Source organism: Vipera ursinii (assembly GCF_947247035.1).
Source record: "Vipera ursinii genome assembly, chromosome: 3".
Lineage (NCBI taxonomy): Eukaryota > Metazoa > Chordata > Lepidosauria > Squamata > Viperidae > Vipera > Vipera ursinii.
This window is the reverse complement of record NC_139516.1, coordinates 180,303,353-180,319,465: the sequence shown is the minus strand read 5'-3', so window position 1 is coordinate 180,319,465 and position 16,113 is coordinate 180,303,353. Positions and strand designations below refer to the sequence as shown.

At 39.0% G+C, this 16,113-nt stretch overlaps 2 protein-coding genes across 4 annotated transcripts; both read right to left on the bottom strand.

The window, feature by feature from the left end:
- Positions 1–132: 132 nt before the first annotated feature.
- Positions 133–6,960, bottom strand: TMEM70 (transmembrane protein 70). Of its 2 annotated transcripts, XM_083359535.1 has the most exons (4): positions 6,694–6,960; positions 4,360–4,471; positions 1,647–1,713; positions 133–1,052 (listed from the first exon to the last, which is right to left on the bottom strand). In XM_083359535.1, the coding sequence occupies exons 1-4, from the start codon at positions 6,904–6,906 to the stop codon at positions 716–718; spliced, it is 729 nt and encodes a 242-aa protein (XP_083215661.1). In that variant the 5' UTR covers positions 6,907–6,960; the 3' UTR covers positions 133–715. The 2 variants fall into 2 exon arrangements, with proteins under 2 accessions (XP_083215661.1, XP_083215660.1); XM_083359534.1 differs by having other exon boundaries at positions 914–1,713.
- Positions 6,961–7,015: 55 nt separating this feature from the next.
- On the bottom strand, positions 7,016–15,077 carry HAUS3 (HAUS augmin like complex subunit 3; the record flags this gene model as incomplete). Of its 2 annotated transcripts, XM_083359184.1 has the most annotated exons (5): positions 7,140–7,206; positions 8,142–8,373; positions 10,341–10,566; positions 11,862–12,301; positions 14,166–15,077. In XM_083359184.1, the coding sequence occupies 4 exons, from the start codon at positions 15,075–15,077 to the stop codon at positions 8,149–8,151; spliced, it is 1,803 nt and encodes a 600-aa protein (XP_083215310.1). In that variant the 3' UTR covers positions 7,140–7,206; positions 8,142–8,148. The 2 variants fall into 2 exon arrangements, with proteins under 2 accessions (XP_083215309.1, XP_083215310.1); XM_083359183.1 differs by having other exon boundaries at positions 7,016–8,373.
- Between the last annotated feature and the right edge of the window lie 1,036 nt (positions 15,078–16,113).

The window sequence follows — 16,113 nt, the reverse complement described above, 5'->3', positions numbered from 1 at the left end:
CTTGGACCGGGGGGTTGGGCACCCCTGCACTAGAGGAGCAGGCAGTTTTATCTTTGCATGAATATGTAGAATGGAAGTTATGTAACTGTGTAGACCAGGTTTGTAAAATCCATCCTTCAAAGGATATAATTTTTTAATAATTTTTATTAATCAGCCTTACAAAGAAACAAATCATGCCACTGTTGCCACTTATGCCTGAGCTAGTAAATTCTTGTGATAGTTCATATGAAGTCATAATAAATCCAAAAACACAATAAACCTTAAGAACAATTTTTTAAAGAAAAAATTTGTGTATGTCCCACTAAGTTATTTCACTTATTAGTAAGCCAATTATGACTCCATGTATTGAACAATGCATGCTTTTTGAGCACTCCATTAGAGGGCCTGCATTTAAAGGTGTCATACAGTATTGTGGTAAAGGTCCCTCTAGTGGCAAAAACACTTACTGAAGTTCATCCATTTTTTAGTTATCCAAAATTGTGAATTTTAACTTCCTCAATAGTACAGTTCTGGAAAAACTGAAGATCATTTCAATGGGCAAAAACTTAAAAATAAAGAAATAAAAACAGGTACTGCTTAAAATTGAGCTAGTTCTTAGAACTGGGAGAGGTTTCTTTGAAGATTGTATCAATCCATCCATGAAATAGATTCTATTGTTACAAAAGTGCTTTTTCAAAAGGCAATGGACGTGTTTTTTCCTTGGACATTCTGTTTCTCATCCAAGAAGCTTCTTCAGTTCTGACTGAATGGTGGTGGTGGCGGTGGGGGGAGGGGAAATAGGAGGTTTTATATTCGTTTCAGTCATCTGGTCATTAACACTCTCTCTGGGAGTTGTTGAGGCCACTTTGAGGTTTATCAGGGTCTTGTGAATCAGAGTGCAAATGGCTATGGAATCTTCTTCAAACTGCTGAAAGGACTGTGTTGTAAAGAGGAGACAATGGTGTCGTATCCCTCCCCCTCTATTGAGATAGGGCTGTTCAATTTTAATGTAGATGGGCTCTTTGACCCCCTCACTGTCCAGAGAGTGGTCTGCTCTGTTCAGAATGTGGACTCTGAAAGAGGGGTCAAAGAAGCAACATCTTAAAAGACCATATTTTTGTTCAACAGATTAAATGCTTATTCCAGTAAAAGCACTTTTAATCACACTCATCAATATTTAAAATAACAAAACTAGAATTAATGATGAAAAAAGCAGTATTAGGTCATCTAGAACCTGTGAAAGACTTCTGAACATCAAGCAGAAATCAGGTAATATATAAAGATTTGACATTTTAGAATTCTATTTTTCTGAGTCCTTCAAATGAAACTGAAAGGGTTTGTCATAACCCATAAGATGGCTGTAGTCTTGAGCATAATTAAAAAGAAATGGGTTAACAAACATTGCTCTTCTTTTAACATAAAATGTTGTGAAGATCTTGCTCATTTCTGGAACAGTCACATCTTTCTGATGGAATAAAGTTTTCTTTTCTCTCAAAACACCACTATATGTAACTGCTGTATATGTGTCGGTTTTATCTTTATGGTACAGACGGATAATATACCTTCTAGTAAATAAATGTAAGAGAAATGGTGTTAAGAAAATAAAGAATAGTGCGGTACTATAAAAAGCAATTTCTGAATAGAGTTTGTCAAAATTTAAACCATACTTGTGTATGATACCAAACAACATGGAAGCAGTGATTATACTGGTGGTAACACAGAAAATCTTTACTCCTGTAAGAAAAAGAAAAACATGTTAATAGTTAAGAGGTTCAAATTGGCTCCCAACCACATATATGGCATACACCTAGACAGTAATTCAAGAAATGCAGTACTAAGTTCCATTTACATCCATTTGGTGGAAGAGCCATCTTCCCTCAACAGGATTGGCTTCTGAATTGACATAGTTCAGTTAACAGAACTAAATGAAATATTTAACAATATGCAGCTGTTTGAATGGGAAGCTGAAGAGACACTTCCTGCCTCTTTTATCATTCCTGTAAGAAAGACAGCTTTTCCTGGGCTTCCATGGCTGCCAGAAAAAGCTGTACAAAGGTTCTTGTTTAGCAATCCCAATTACGACTAGCAGCTCTGTTAAATTTTTGCTACATGGGAAATCATTGTGCTTTCCTTTTTCCCAGCCTTCCCAAGCTTTGGGATGCTCAATTCTGAGAGCTGGGAAAACCTGCTTGAAATTGACAAGACTAATCAGTTTCACACCTTCCTCTTTTGCTTCCTCCTAACTAGACTGGGATAATTAACAGGAAGGAAATTAATGGTTGTATTTACATTCGTTGGAGAAGGATTACAAGAGAATATGTAGGCACACAATGAGGAATACACATCAAAAGCAATGTGGTGGCACCAGCAGCTATAAGCATGAAATGCAAATAGTACAGTATATTGCCCATTGTCTGCTTAATTTCTTGTAATCCCTTTTATTCTAATTTTCTTTTCTGGCGAAACAAGCAGTTTCTAAAGCAATATCTTCTAGACCTGACTCGTTTTCCCTCCCAACACCCAGAGTGGAGACACTAGAGTGGAAGGGATTACAAGAGATCAATCCTTTGTTATAAAGTCCCACTCTTTTGTTACAAATCTAAGATATGCCACTGATATGAAGAATGTTTTTAAAACTTGCTAGTTAGCTTCTGGATCCAATTCAAGTGTTGCTTATCACCTTTAAAGCCCTTTACAGCATGAATCCAGTCTCTCTGAAGAAATGTTTCACCCCAGTGGGATTGGCCTGCCCCACTTGCTCTGGCTGGGGGGAGTATGGTGCTGACCACATTGGCCCAAAAAACTTCAGCTACCAGGGTCCAGGAGAAAAGCCTTTTCTGCCGTAGCTCCTGCCCTTTGGAACATCATGCTCCTCATGGTGAAATCTGGCCTTACCCTCTTGGCCTTTCAAAAAGCGTTGAAAACCTGGCTCTGCCATCTAACTTGGGCCTTCCACTTTGGGGAGGGTGAGTAGATTGAGAAAAGATTCCACCTTCACTCCATTTACTTACTAGTTCCTTTTTATCTAGTCCTTGGTTAATTTTAATGTTTTAATCCTTAATGTTTAATGTTCTTAAATGTTCTATAGTATTTTTTATATTATTGTGAGATGGTTGGTATATAAGTTTACTAAAAGTATAAAAGAACAGAGGAAAAACAAAATATTTTGTTTAAAAAGACTTTGGAAAGCAATTAAGCTGGCCAGCATTTCTCATGTTGATTGACAAGAACATGCAGTAGTTCCTGATAGCTACCGTGTTTCCCCGAAAATAAGCCCCTCCCCTAAACTAAGGCATAGCTTGATTTGGGGGGGGGGGCTAATATAGGTCCTACCCCCAAAATAAGCCCTAGTTAGGGCCCTGCCCACTCTGTCCCGCCTCGCTGCCACAGTGGGGAAGGAGACCAGACGGCACATGGCGCTGCTGCCGCCACAAGGTGAGGCAGGTGGGGGAGGGGGTGTAGCTGCCTCACGCACCCTGCACCCCCTTATTGGTACTTCAGCCTCCCCCCACCAGGCCATTCCTTGATTGGCAACGTTTCACTTCCCTCCCAAGCCAGACTGTCATGCTATGGTGGATGGTATGGGTGGGTAGGCCCGGTCCCCCTCCGCCGTTTTGGAGCCAGGGGCGAATGGCTCCGCTGCTGCTTTGCACTGCTGGAGGGGCTTTCTTTAAGCTTCACCCTGCAGATCACCTGCCTGGGCGCAGCTGCTGCCTCTTTGTCCTCTGCCAACTCTCCAGGCCATCTATGTCCGCCAGCCCTTTGTCGCCTGTCTCACAGAGAACAGAAAATGCAGCAGCTCTGCATAGAGATGCAAAGCAGAGAACAGCACTTCTTTGCTGCCTGCATTGCCCTGCGTCTCCCTTCTGGAAACGGCAGCCCCATTTCCTGCCGCTTCTCCTCCTGGCGCAGCTCCTCCCTCTTCCCAAAAGTATTTCTTTGCTAACCTGCTTTCCAGCTCTGGCGCCTTTGTCTTCTGCTGCAGAAAAACTGAGTTTCTGGGACTAAAAAAAGTTCCGTCAGACTTTTCAATTTCTCGCAAAAAAAAAAAAAAAAAAAGATTTTGCAAGAAGTTGGAAGGTCTGACTGAACTTCCAGCCACTGTTTTCCCCATAAACTAAAAGGAGCCACCAAGGTGCTCCAAAAGTGTTTTTGGATTTCAGGCAAGAGAAAAAAGTCATATATAACAGAGAAAGCATCTTAATGTTCTTCTTTCTAGCAACAGTCCCAAATGCCTGGGTTAAATTACTACATAAGTAGCAGTTAAATAAGAGATTTAAATAAACAAATGTATATAGTTATGCACTTTGCATACATTTCTGTATGACAAGAATTTTTACTCATGAAAAAGTTTTTTTTTAAAAAAAACAACACACTTACCCAATACAGTTTTTGATAAACTTCCAGAATAAATTAATCTTCCATATTCTGAATGTTCCTCCAGGGATGATGTACTAAAGCGGTATAGAGACTCTGCATGGAAAAATGGAACCTAGAGGCCAAATACCATATATAACCAGTAGTATCAATATATCTTCCAGTACGTTTATTCAGATATAAACATATATATGCAGACATGCTTTCCTCTAGCAACTAACCTAAATAATGATCCTGAGAGCCTGGTTGAGATTGACAAACTGCTGCCCTACCTCTAACCATGGTTCCCTTTGTTATGTGAGTGATGCATGGACCACATGAAAAATTAAGATGCCCATGATTCAAAGATATTTATTGTATAAGATTTATATGGCCACCTATCTTCTGCAATATAATCTTGGGCAGCAGACAACTGCAATAAAGGCAACATAGCAAAATTAAAGCAACTACAAACATCTTTTAGATGTCCATCCTTAATAATTAGCAATTTCAACTCTATTTGCTACTATATATGCATTTTAAAGAAGCAGCAACAAAAGCATTTTGAAGTATTTCCTACCAAATTAAAACTAACTGTTTGCTTATATCTCCTGGTGGAAAAAGAAAACTACATACATGTCTCAGATTTTGTTTCCAATTTCCTGCTGCTGCTAGGCTATGAAACGCTGATATCTTTCATCCCAAGCACAGGTAGCATGGATCACTCCACCTGGTGGCTCAAGAATTCTGGGAGCTGCACTCCACTCATCTTACAGCTACCGAAGCTGAGAATCACAGGATTACAGCAGCAACTGTTGATCCACACATGCCACCTACGGGCCAGGAGCCACAGTTTAAATCCCGGTTGAATGCTTTCTGACAAGGATTTGCAAATGGCATGTGTACCATCGTGCTTGAAAGCAGCTACCATTGTCCCAGTCCCCAAGAAAACTGCAGTTGAGTGCCTGAATGACGACAGACCTGTTGCATTAACGTCTGTAGTCATGAAATGCTTCGAAAGATTGGTTCTCCATCTCAGGACATGCCTCCCACTGGATTTCGATAAACATCAATTTGCCTACAGGGGGAACAGGTCAACAGACGATGCCATAACTACTGCTTTACACTCTGTAGCAAGTCATCTTGAGAAACCTGGAAGTTATGTCAGGATGTTTTTTGATTATAGCTCGGCTTTCAACACCATTTTGCCGAGTATTCTCATCGAGAAGCTGACTGACTTGAAATTCTCCCCCTCCATCTGCGATTGGATTCAAGACTTCCTTAGGGACCAGTTACAAACAGTGAGGGTCGAGTCTGCTTTGTCCACCCCCCTGAAGCTTTGCACCGGCTCGCCACAGGGCTGCGTGCTTAGCCCCTACCTGTACTCTTTATACACATATGACTGTGTATCATCCGACCCATCTACTGCAATAATTAAGTTCGCAGATGATACGACCGGGGTCTTATTACAGGTGGGGATGAGACAGCATACAGGGCGGAGGTACAAAAACTATCCATATGGTGTTGTAAGAACAACTTGCACCTGAACATCAGCAAGACGAAAGAGATGGTGCTAGACTTCCGGAGGAAAAAGGAGAAACTTGCCCCACTTTACATCGGGGAGAACTGTGTGGAGAGAGTTTCCTCCTTTAAATTTCTGGGAGTCTACCTCTGTGAAGATCTGACATGGAAAGTTAATACAACCCAGGTGGCCAGAAAGGCCCAACACAGGCTTCAGTTTCTCAGGATCTTGCAGAAGAGTAGAGTAGAACGGCTTATGACCCTCTTTTACCAGTCTACTATAGAGAGCATCCTCTCATATGGTATTGTGGTTTGGTATGCTGGTCTGACAGCCGTGGATAGGAAGGCATTACAGAGGTGGTGAGCACAGCACAAGACAATTGTGGGCTGTCCCCTGACACCACTGGATGACATTGCCAGGGCTCGCTGCCTTGGAAGAGTGAAGAAGATTCTCAGGGATGACTCACACCCTGGACGGTATCTCTTTACTCTCCTACCATCGGGTAGGAGATACAGGAGTACAGCCAGCCGCACCAACAGGCTGAAGAACAGCTTTTATCCATGGGCTGTTAGGCTTTTGAACGGGAAATAATTTTTATAAACTTTATGCATAATTGACTTGCGAGGCCGGTGTGTTGTGCAATTAGTTCACATGGTGTAATAAGATGGAGGGTTTGTGTCACTGTAAGTTGGGGGGGTGGGGGCACGAAGGGAGGCTCAGCCAATCTCAATGTATACCTGGTTGTACTTTGACAATGAAAGGTTCATTCATTCATTCTACGGGGACTTCCGTCCTCCCTCGCCGTGTAAGGAAGCACCGTTCGCTGCAGGACCTACCTGCTTATTTTCCCCCAGCCAAAACCGGGATCCAAACGCTCGGGGCGAACCAAGCGGCGTTAACAGTTTGCAGTGGGAAGCCGTGAAGGGCTGGCGCTTCTCGGGGATTCCCGCCAACCTCTTCGCCGGCTGGAGCGCCCTACATCTTCCGGCGCTTTGCTGCCACAATTTTAGGCCGGGAGCGTGAAGCCTCAACCCGGCCACCAGCAACATCTCCGCGGGAAGCCAAAGCTAGCGGGAAAAGCAGAGCGGACGCCGCTGCGAGGCCTCCCCTTCCGGCCTACAGAAGCCGAAAGCGGCGTTGGGAAAGCTGCTGCAGCGCGCCGCGGTGGGAGGGGCTGCAAGGCGTTTGAAATTACTCGGATCCCGATCAAATGCCGAGAACCTGAGTTTTCCCAGCCGAGGAATAGAGCTCCCGAATGAAGAGCCACTCTTCAAGCGGTCCTGGGGAAAGAGGAGCTCGAGAGGCGATGGGAAGTTGGTGGGAACTCTCTTCCGTCTGCAGCAATTGGACTGTTTAAAAAAAAAATAGCAATGCCGAGTGAATCAAAAATACACCCTGGGGAAGTTGCCTTGGGAATGTTATCCCCCTCCCGCCCTCCCCTTGGAATATGAGGTACATAGGTAAACATGCTGCGAGGGATTTCCTCTGTTCTGTACCTGGAATAAAATGGGGTTTTTTTAAAGGAGCTGGGGGAAATAAGACTAGGAAATAAAAACCATAGCCTTTGAGATGGTGAAAAATTTATTTGAAGCTTACAAGTTTTAACTACAAAACTCAACTTTCTGATAGGACCAATATTTACAAAATACATGGAAAGCTTTTATCTTCAGCTTTGTTAAGTCTGGTGCTAAAATTAATGATTACAATTGAATATAAAGGAATACTAAGGGAGTTTCGTGGGGGGCGGGGAGGGTGTAGCATACAAACACACCAAGTATTATTGGGTACAGAATTGCAGGTTTAATAATCCTATAGAATATCTTTCATAGCACAATATTCCCCTACTGTCCTAATCTACAACTACTCTAATTACACTATGGGAAAGCATCACGTTGAGGAAGGTAGCTTGGAATATTTACCAAATTAGGATGAAATGTTAATCATCAATATGCTTAATGTAAGGATGAAAAAACAATAGAAAAACTATTGACTAATGAATTGATGTTCTACACATTCCCCCTACTTGGTGTAATAAACCTAGGAAGTCTTGCAGCAAATCCATTTGGGTTTAGTTATCTTTTCATATGAGAATATTCCCAGATTATATTTTGTCTTTAACTCAAGAATATAGTTTATCTAGTTCGCCAAATAACTATTGACTCATAGAGTTCATAGTTTCCTTTAAACTTTCTGGTGCTGCAACAATAGCCCATTAAAATTCAATGCAAAAAAATTGAATAATCTAAAAAAACCCTCCCAAAAAACCCTCTTATTAATTTAACACCTAATCTTTAAGGGTTGGGTTGAGCCTCAACTTCTTGCTCCAACTTTTCCACAATGTTTTTCAGACGTTCTTCATTGTTGAAGAAGAACAAGCAGAGTTTTCTTTCCATCTCCTGTACTTTATTATTTTCCAAGACTTTCTTCTTAGCTTTTATATCAGCAAGAAAATCCATAATAAGTTGATTTATTTTATTCAACTGGAATTCCAACTGCTGAAATTGTTCAGACAGTTCCTAAACATGAGAGAAATACAGTAGTGAGTTCAATACACTTCTGTCCCACCATATCCTAGAAATATCATTATACTAACTCCTTTATGTAGGCAATCATGAGCTTTTTCTACCCACATCTTTTTGAAATATGGTTCTTTAAAATTAAAGCTTCTGATTCTTGGCATTTATATTGTAAACTAGGAATATGAACATTTTGATTTTATTCTATTGGCCAACTATTACTGGTTATTGGCAATAACCTTCTGCTGGGTAAAAAGCTATGGGTGGGTTCACACAATACATTAGATTGGGAGTCTCAAGCTCAAATATTCAAAAGTGCTGATGTCAACTGAACAGCCACTTAACTTTGGTCACTTAAATTGTTGCATATTTATTTATTAATTTTATATGTTGCCCATCTCACCATCCAAAGCAACTCTGGGCTGCTTACAATATAATAAAAACACAAATACAAAAAACATTAAGATGAATAAGAATTAGATAAAACTAAGAACCAAACATATGAGCAGTATGAAGGTGGGATCTTTTAACTAAAATACCAATATCTGGTGTAAGTAACCCAGATCAAAAAAGCTGCCTAAATTCTATTTTTATGTTCTTTCCCTCTTCTTGGTGAGTAGAGCAATTTTAATTTCCTGCATTCTTTTTTAGATCTACCCCATGAGCACAATTTCCCAATGTCCTGACATGCTGTTCCATTGACTGCTGTGACCTCTGGCAGTACATGACTCCAAACTCTTCATGAAAATGCCTCCAAGTGGCCTCTTTCAGTGCACCAATTTCAGTATATATTTTGATCCACTGAGGAGGTCTAGAAAATGCATCAGAATTGTCTTAGTAAAGTGAAAGAAGCAGAGGCCAGAAAGTGTTTTCTACGATAGTGCCAATGTACCTGAACAGACCTCTCTTAAACAAGCATGATTCCCACCTCCAGTGACATAACCCAAATAGGAGAGGGCCTTCAGAAAATTATTATTCACAACTGGTAATGTTTGCTGAGTACTGCAGTCATTTTTCATGAACCTGAATTGAATTATATTATTTGGGGTTGTAGATTATTTTACTGTATACCCTTCACATAGCCAGCACTTCAATTTTGTGGTTTCCATTCTCCTCCAACAGTGTAAGTATAAGAAATAAGATTGGAAAGCCAGAGAAAACAACTATCCCTCTATAGGTAGTCCTTAACTTATTACCACAATTAGGCCCAATATTTATGTTGCTAAGTGAGAAATTTGTTAAATGAGTTTTGTCCCTTTTTACGAATTTCTTGCCACATTTGTTAAGCGAATCACTGCTAAGTTAGTAACATGATTATTAAGTGAATCTGGCTTTCCCATTGACTTTGCTTGTCAGGAGTTTGCAAAAGGTGATCACATGACCCTGGGACACAGCAACTGTTATAAAATGACAAGTTGTCAAGCATCCGAAAGTTGCTTGGGGATTTTACAACAGTCATAAGTGTGAAAAATAGCCATAAATAACTTTTTCCAGTGCTGTTGTAACTTCAATCAGTCACTAAATGAACTGTTGTAAGTCAAGGACTACCTGTATTGTCACAGTGAGGCAGGGGCTGCAAACTTAGTGAGTGAACGTTCAACAGATGTCAATATGCACTGCTGATAGTACTAAGATGGTCAAGGAAAAAGAACCACCCTCGGTCAGAATATTTAGGCTAGGTCAGGGGTAGGCAACCTCGACTCTTTTATGAATCATGGACTTCAAGTTGAAGTCCATGAGTCATAAAAGAGCCGAGGTTGCCTATCCCTGGGCTAGGTCCAGACTGTGTTAGATTTGGAAGGACTTAATTCTGCCTATCAGCTTTATGATAGCTTACTAAAGAGTTGATTAGACACATCAAAAAGTTATGTGAATCAGGCATTTTCTTATAATTACAGTATTAACAAAAGTACTGCTGAATACTCCATGAAACCACCATCTCGGGTGATCATAATCCAATTACTTACCTGATTACTAAGACACACACTTTCTTCTTTGCAGTATACTGTATCATGAAGAATTGTTAAATCAGCATCCATCTTTGACAAAAGAAGACTTTGTCCTTGGCCAGCTATCACCAATTGCTCAAACATTGATACTGAATCCAAATGTAACTTTTCAGCCATCTCCTCAAGCCTTTCGTATGTTGTAAATAATTGTTTTGGATTCCTTCCTTCCAGAAGTTGACACATCCTTTAAAATATACATAGACATGGGATAGAAATACAACAAAATTAACAATGCTAGTATTTCATTAACAGTGAAGCATAAAATATAACATTATTTAATAAAATCTGTAAATCTGGTGCAAATACAGCAAGTCAAAAAGTGTTGGGCCTTTGCATCCATGTTGTTGTTGTTGTTGTTGTTGTTGTTGTTATTATTATTATTATTATTATTATTATTATTATTATTATTATTTAGATTTATATACCGCCCTTTCCTGAAGGACTCAGGGCGGTTTACAGGATATTTAAAAGAAAATCAATGTTATGCTTGGTTCAAGAGTCACGCTTGTCATTATGGAATTCATTATTTTAAATAAATAAGACCAAACCCTGGCAAAAGATGGTTGACTTTGGAATGTATCAAATATCAGGCAGCTATTAATCCAGGAACAGCATTAAACTACGGTATCCAATATTCTTGGTTGAAATGTTACCAAAGTTAGACAAAGAAGTATACACGATGCAAACTGTAACATCCATACACTCTTTTATTCAAGGAAGGAAGTAAATTATACTCTCCAATCAAAATAACAAAATCCCAAAATACTTGCATATTAAAAGTGTACTGAGAAACTGTTCATCTGCAAAGTTTGGATGGGAAATGAGATTACATCCATTGATTTTAAAGGTTATCTGTTTCAGCTTTCTATACTTCTGCAGAAAAATCAGCTACTAACCTGACAATCAGTTTTCATGCAAGTATTCAGATTAACAACTGCTTAACTAGAAACAACTTAAAATACTGTACAAAAAAGTAAATATTTATTATGAATTTAAAAATACACGTAGTCCTTGACTTATGACCACAACTGAGCCCAAATTTTCTGTTGCTGAGACATTTGTTAAGTGAGTTTTGTCCCATTTTACGACCTTTCTTGCCACAGTTGTTAAGTGAATCACTGCAATTGTTAAATTAGCAACACGGTTAAGTGAATCTGGCTTCCCGCTGACTTTCCTTGTCAGAAGGTCACAAAAGGTGGATCACATGATCCAGGGACCTAAGCATCTCAATTTTGATCACATGATCATAGGGATGTGGAAACAGTCGTAAATGTGAAAAACAGTCATAAGTTGCTTTTTTCAGTGTGGTCACTAAGCAAACTGTTCTAAGTCGAGAACTACCTGTACATAACAGTACATTCTGACTTAGACCAGTTACCCATAAGGAAGACCAATTAATTTCAAACAAATTATTTTTATGTTTGTATATAGACCTTATGTTTAGTGCTTCATTAAGTTTGAAATAAGTCAGCTTCTTACCTATGTGCTGCAATATCTTTTGACTCAACAGTGCTACTTTGTGTCCTAGGAAGGGATATAGAAGGCTCAGACATTGTTTCTATTGTCCGCACTAAAATGTCATTGCTTAATTTCAGGTCTTGCACCATATTTTCCAGCAGACGGCTGTTTTCCCTAAGTTTTCGAAATTCAATTTCATATGCCAATTGAAGAAATTCGAATGATGCCTTCTGTTTGATCAGCTGGTTACAAATCTGATCCTGCCTTGATGTATAGTAGTCCTGTCGAGCAATTTGTAGATCAAAATCCCCTTTAACCACAGGCATATTCAACAGCTCTGCATTCTCCTTAATCAGCAAAGGTAGGGTTCCACTGTTTATTTGTGATAAATCTGTTTTTATTTTTGCAATATCATTATTCAAGCTAGAAATTTTAGCTTCAAATTTTTCTTTTCCATGAATCTGCAAAATAGACAAATAGTTTCTGAGTTTTTGTTTAATTTTTATTAAGTCTCGAACTCCAGAAGTTCCCCACTAATTATTTTGAAGGGGATAAATATATATATTTGTACATATTTATAATACTGTTCCATTCCTTTTCCTTCTCCTCCTACCTATCCCACAGCATCCAACAACGTCGAGGTGCTCTAGGTCTAGGTCAACAATTGAACAATGTCATCTTGTGAGGCACAAGAAGCATACCTCACAATGCCTGCTCTATGGAATACACCCTAACCCAATTCTGGCCTGTAAAAAATCCCTGAACGTCTGGTTCTTCCACCATGCTCTGGGCCAGGATAATATCTATAAGTCTGTTGCAACTACTTGAAATCTGTGTTTTTTCTCTACAGAAGTGTGTTTTATTTTCATTGCCTTCTATATTGTGTTGTTTTTAATCCTTACTAGCTGCCCAGAAATTTGACAAGTGGTCAGCTATATAAACTGAATACATGCCATAACACACTTTATTTGAAGCATAATTGCAATTACTCATCTTTAAAATCTGAGTGGCTGTAGACCTGAGCAAGTGGGAAATATTTTTCAAAACTTCATTTATCAATCCCTTTGCAATTATTTTATTCACACTATAATGGACTTTACTATAATGGATTTTTGAAATGCACCATAATGGATTGCAACATAGGAACTATGAAGCAAATTCAGCCAATTGATCCATGTAAGGATAGAAACTTTTAGAAGTCTTTTGTTCTCTTTTACCAAGGATTTCTCACTTCACCCATAAGGTTCCAATATCATTGACTGGTATGGATAAATACTGTAGTTCTGTTCAGAACATTAATTTTAATATTCTATAGTTACTATGCATAAATTCTATCTATTTTATTTCTGGAGTTGAAATCCACATCTCCTTTATTATTTAAGTCCTTCGTTGGGGAGATCCAGTTATCCCAGTGGCTGAAAGACAAAGAAATTAATTACCAGTGAAAATCAGTTATTTGGAGGGTTTATGTTATTTATATTAGCTGCCAATTGACCTTAGATTAAATCACAGCATAAAGAAGACAGAATAAAAATACAATATAAAATAGAAGAGACAAAGAAAAAGATGATGAATCTGGCCAACAACACCAAATACATACAAGCATATCTAAGAAAGGACCCAACCATCTCAGCCCAAAGCCTGGGAGATTGGGTGGTTGGGTCACTGGGGTGGGAGCCACACAGATCATAAGAGGAACTTCATTCCTTAGCACAGGATACTGAGAGATCAAGGAGCACAAGAATGAATGTATCATCTCCATCCTAGCTCCAGCACAGGTCATCTATGTGTGTGACCAAGATTGTCTCTGTACTAAATCCTGGCCTGAAATCTAACTGAAACAGGCCTAGATATTCCACTTCCTCCAGGGTGTTCTACAGCTGCAGTCGGACTACATTCTCAACAACCTTCCCTAAAAAAGGATGATAACTATCTGAAAGTATTGATTCCAAGGATGACTTCTTAAGCAGGAGTCCAACCAGCGCCTTCTTCAAATCTGAAGTTATTGCTCCTCTCCTTCAAAGACCATTCTCTAATGACACAGAGAATCCTACTTACTTCAAAAATTACTAATTCAACCTAATTCCAGCTCACACTTCAAAACCAGTCAAGGTCCAACTCAGCATAGATCTCAGCAACTCATACTGCATTTTCAGGATTAATCTGTTCTAAAATGCCAAATAAGTTTGCTCAAAATAATGAGTGCCAGCCTATGGAACATTTAAGATGATGATATGTTCAAGTCAACTCACTATGAATTCAAAGACCGCATAAAATTGTATCTTTAAGACAACAGCATTAAGCCTTAAGCAAATATCACCTTACCTTTTTTAAAGTACCGATACTCTTCTCTGCCCACTGAAGACCCGATCTCATACTTAGGTTCTTTGCTTGCTGTTGAATTAATTGATGCTGAGCACAAATATATGCCATTTGCAATCTAGCCAGTTCTGATCTTTCATCACAGAAATCACTGCTTCCCTCACAACTGGAGGACTTACTTATATGTACAAGCTGGAAATTTTCTTCATTAGAACTTTCCACCAATTCAGATATATCCTGGAAAAACTGTTTTTTTGTATATGAAGTAAGAGCTCCGGTGCTTTGTTCTTCTTGATACAAATAATTATCTAAAGCAAGTTGGGTTAGCAGCACAGGAGGAGAATCCAGGTCTTGTCCAGCTGCAACAGCAAAAAAAGAAGCAAGTTTCTTAACTCCTTCAGTTAGGGTCTGAAGCTCATTGTTTATCTTTATATTCATGGCTGTAAAGTTCCTTTGACCATCTTTCAGGATTTTAAGTCCTTCCTCACCTCTTTCTTTCATTTTTAAGGAGATAAAACTATTAGCTGAAGCCATGATTTGAAGCTTGTTACGACGATGAATCTTTACCTGTTTAATCTTTTTAAGAGCTTGTAATTCATTTTCTAACATTTTAAGAGTTTCCTCTTTTTCCTCACAATTGTCAGTGTTCAAATCCAGAGGCTTGGAAATCTTAAGAACCTCACTGAGAGCTTCTTCTCCTAAAATTGGTTTTGATGATTTTAGGAGAGTGTTAAATGACTGCAACTCTTCTTCAGATAATATATTATGTTCATTCAAAGCTCCACAGAACCACTCCAAAAATGATTTATCTTCCAAAGTTTCGAATAACCAGTCAAAGTCTTCTCCGTTAAGTGAATTTGCCTTTAAATATCCTGTCCGCTTTAGAGTTTCAACAAACCTAGCTCCATCATCCATAATTCTGTCTTCACTTATTGATGCTGGATATTGCAGCTGTTCTCTACCAAATATTTCTAGAAAAATATGGGATAATAAAAATAAATTAGTTTTATAAAGATCTATATTCTGTCAAATTATTTAGAATGCATGGTTTCAAACCAATTAGAATTTTACATATTGATTACAATGCATTTCAATAGTAGCAAAACAACGCAAAAATTAAACTGAGTGGGCAAGTAAACTGCTTTAAATTTCCGGGGAAAAAATAAGTTCCTTTCTACTCGTTTCCTATTAAGGTCCCTTTTCTTTGGAAATTGTTATTTCTCCCCTTACTTGGTATGAATCCCCAGTGTCTTTCCTAGGTTTATTACCTAGTGATCATATGAATCCACCCGCGTACGATTCAAAGGGATCTGTAGGACTAAAGAGACTCGCTCACCAAAAAAAAACCCCAAAGCATCCCGCGCCAACCTCGGGGAAAAGCTGCTGCGCTGCTTTGGCGGGCAAGGGCGGAGAGGAATTCAAACTTCCGCCTTTACATGAAAAACCAGCTTTCAGATCCTCGCGAGAGCCAGCCACATTCTTCCGAGTTCATAGAGATTGATTTTAACGCTGATCTCAGAATGGAATGATTCAATTTAATTACAATTCTTCTTAATTAAAATTAATGTAATTAATATTAAATTAATTAAAAAGCGGAGCCACAAGAACCCGCAGCTTGTTACTTTCCCATTACATCCAGTACACCTAAGAGGAGTCAGGCACAGGTTCGTCTCTTAGTCTAAAACGGTGTTTTCCAAAATTGTCAACTTTAAAATATGTGTACTGCAACGTTTCAGGTTGGTTGGGAAATTCTGAAAGCTGAAGTCCACACATCTTAAGAGTTGCCAGGTTTGAAAAACACCGATCTAAAAGTTATAAGGAAAACAATCAACCGCTACAATTTGTCGTGAGATACTCTCATCACAAGACCGAGGTTATTCAAGAATCAGACTTTTGTAAGCAACTTCCTATGTGTGTACATGAGAAAGAAAAGAAACTACCTTGGTTTATA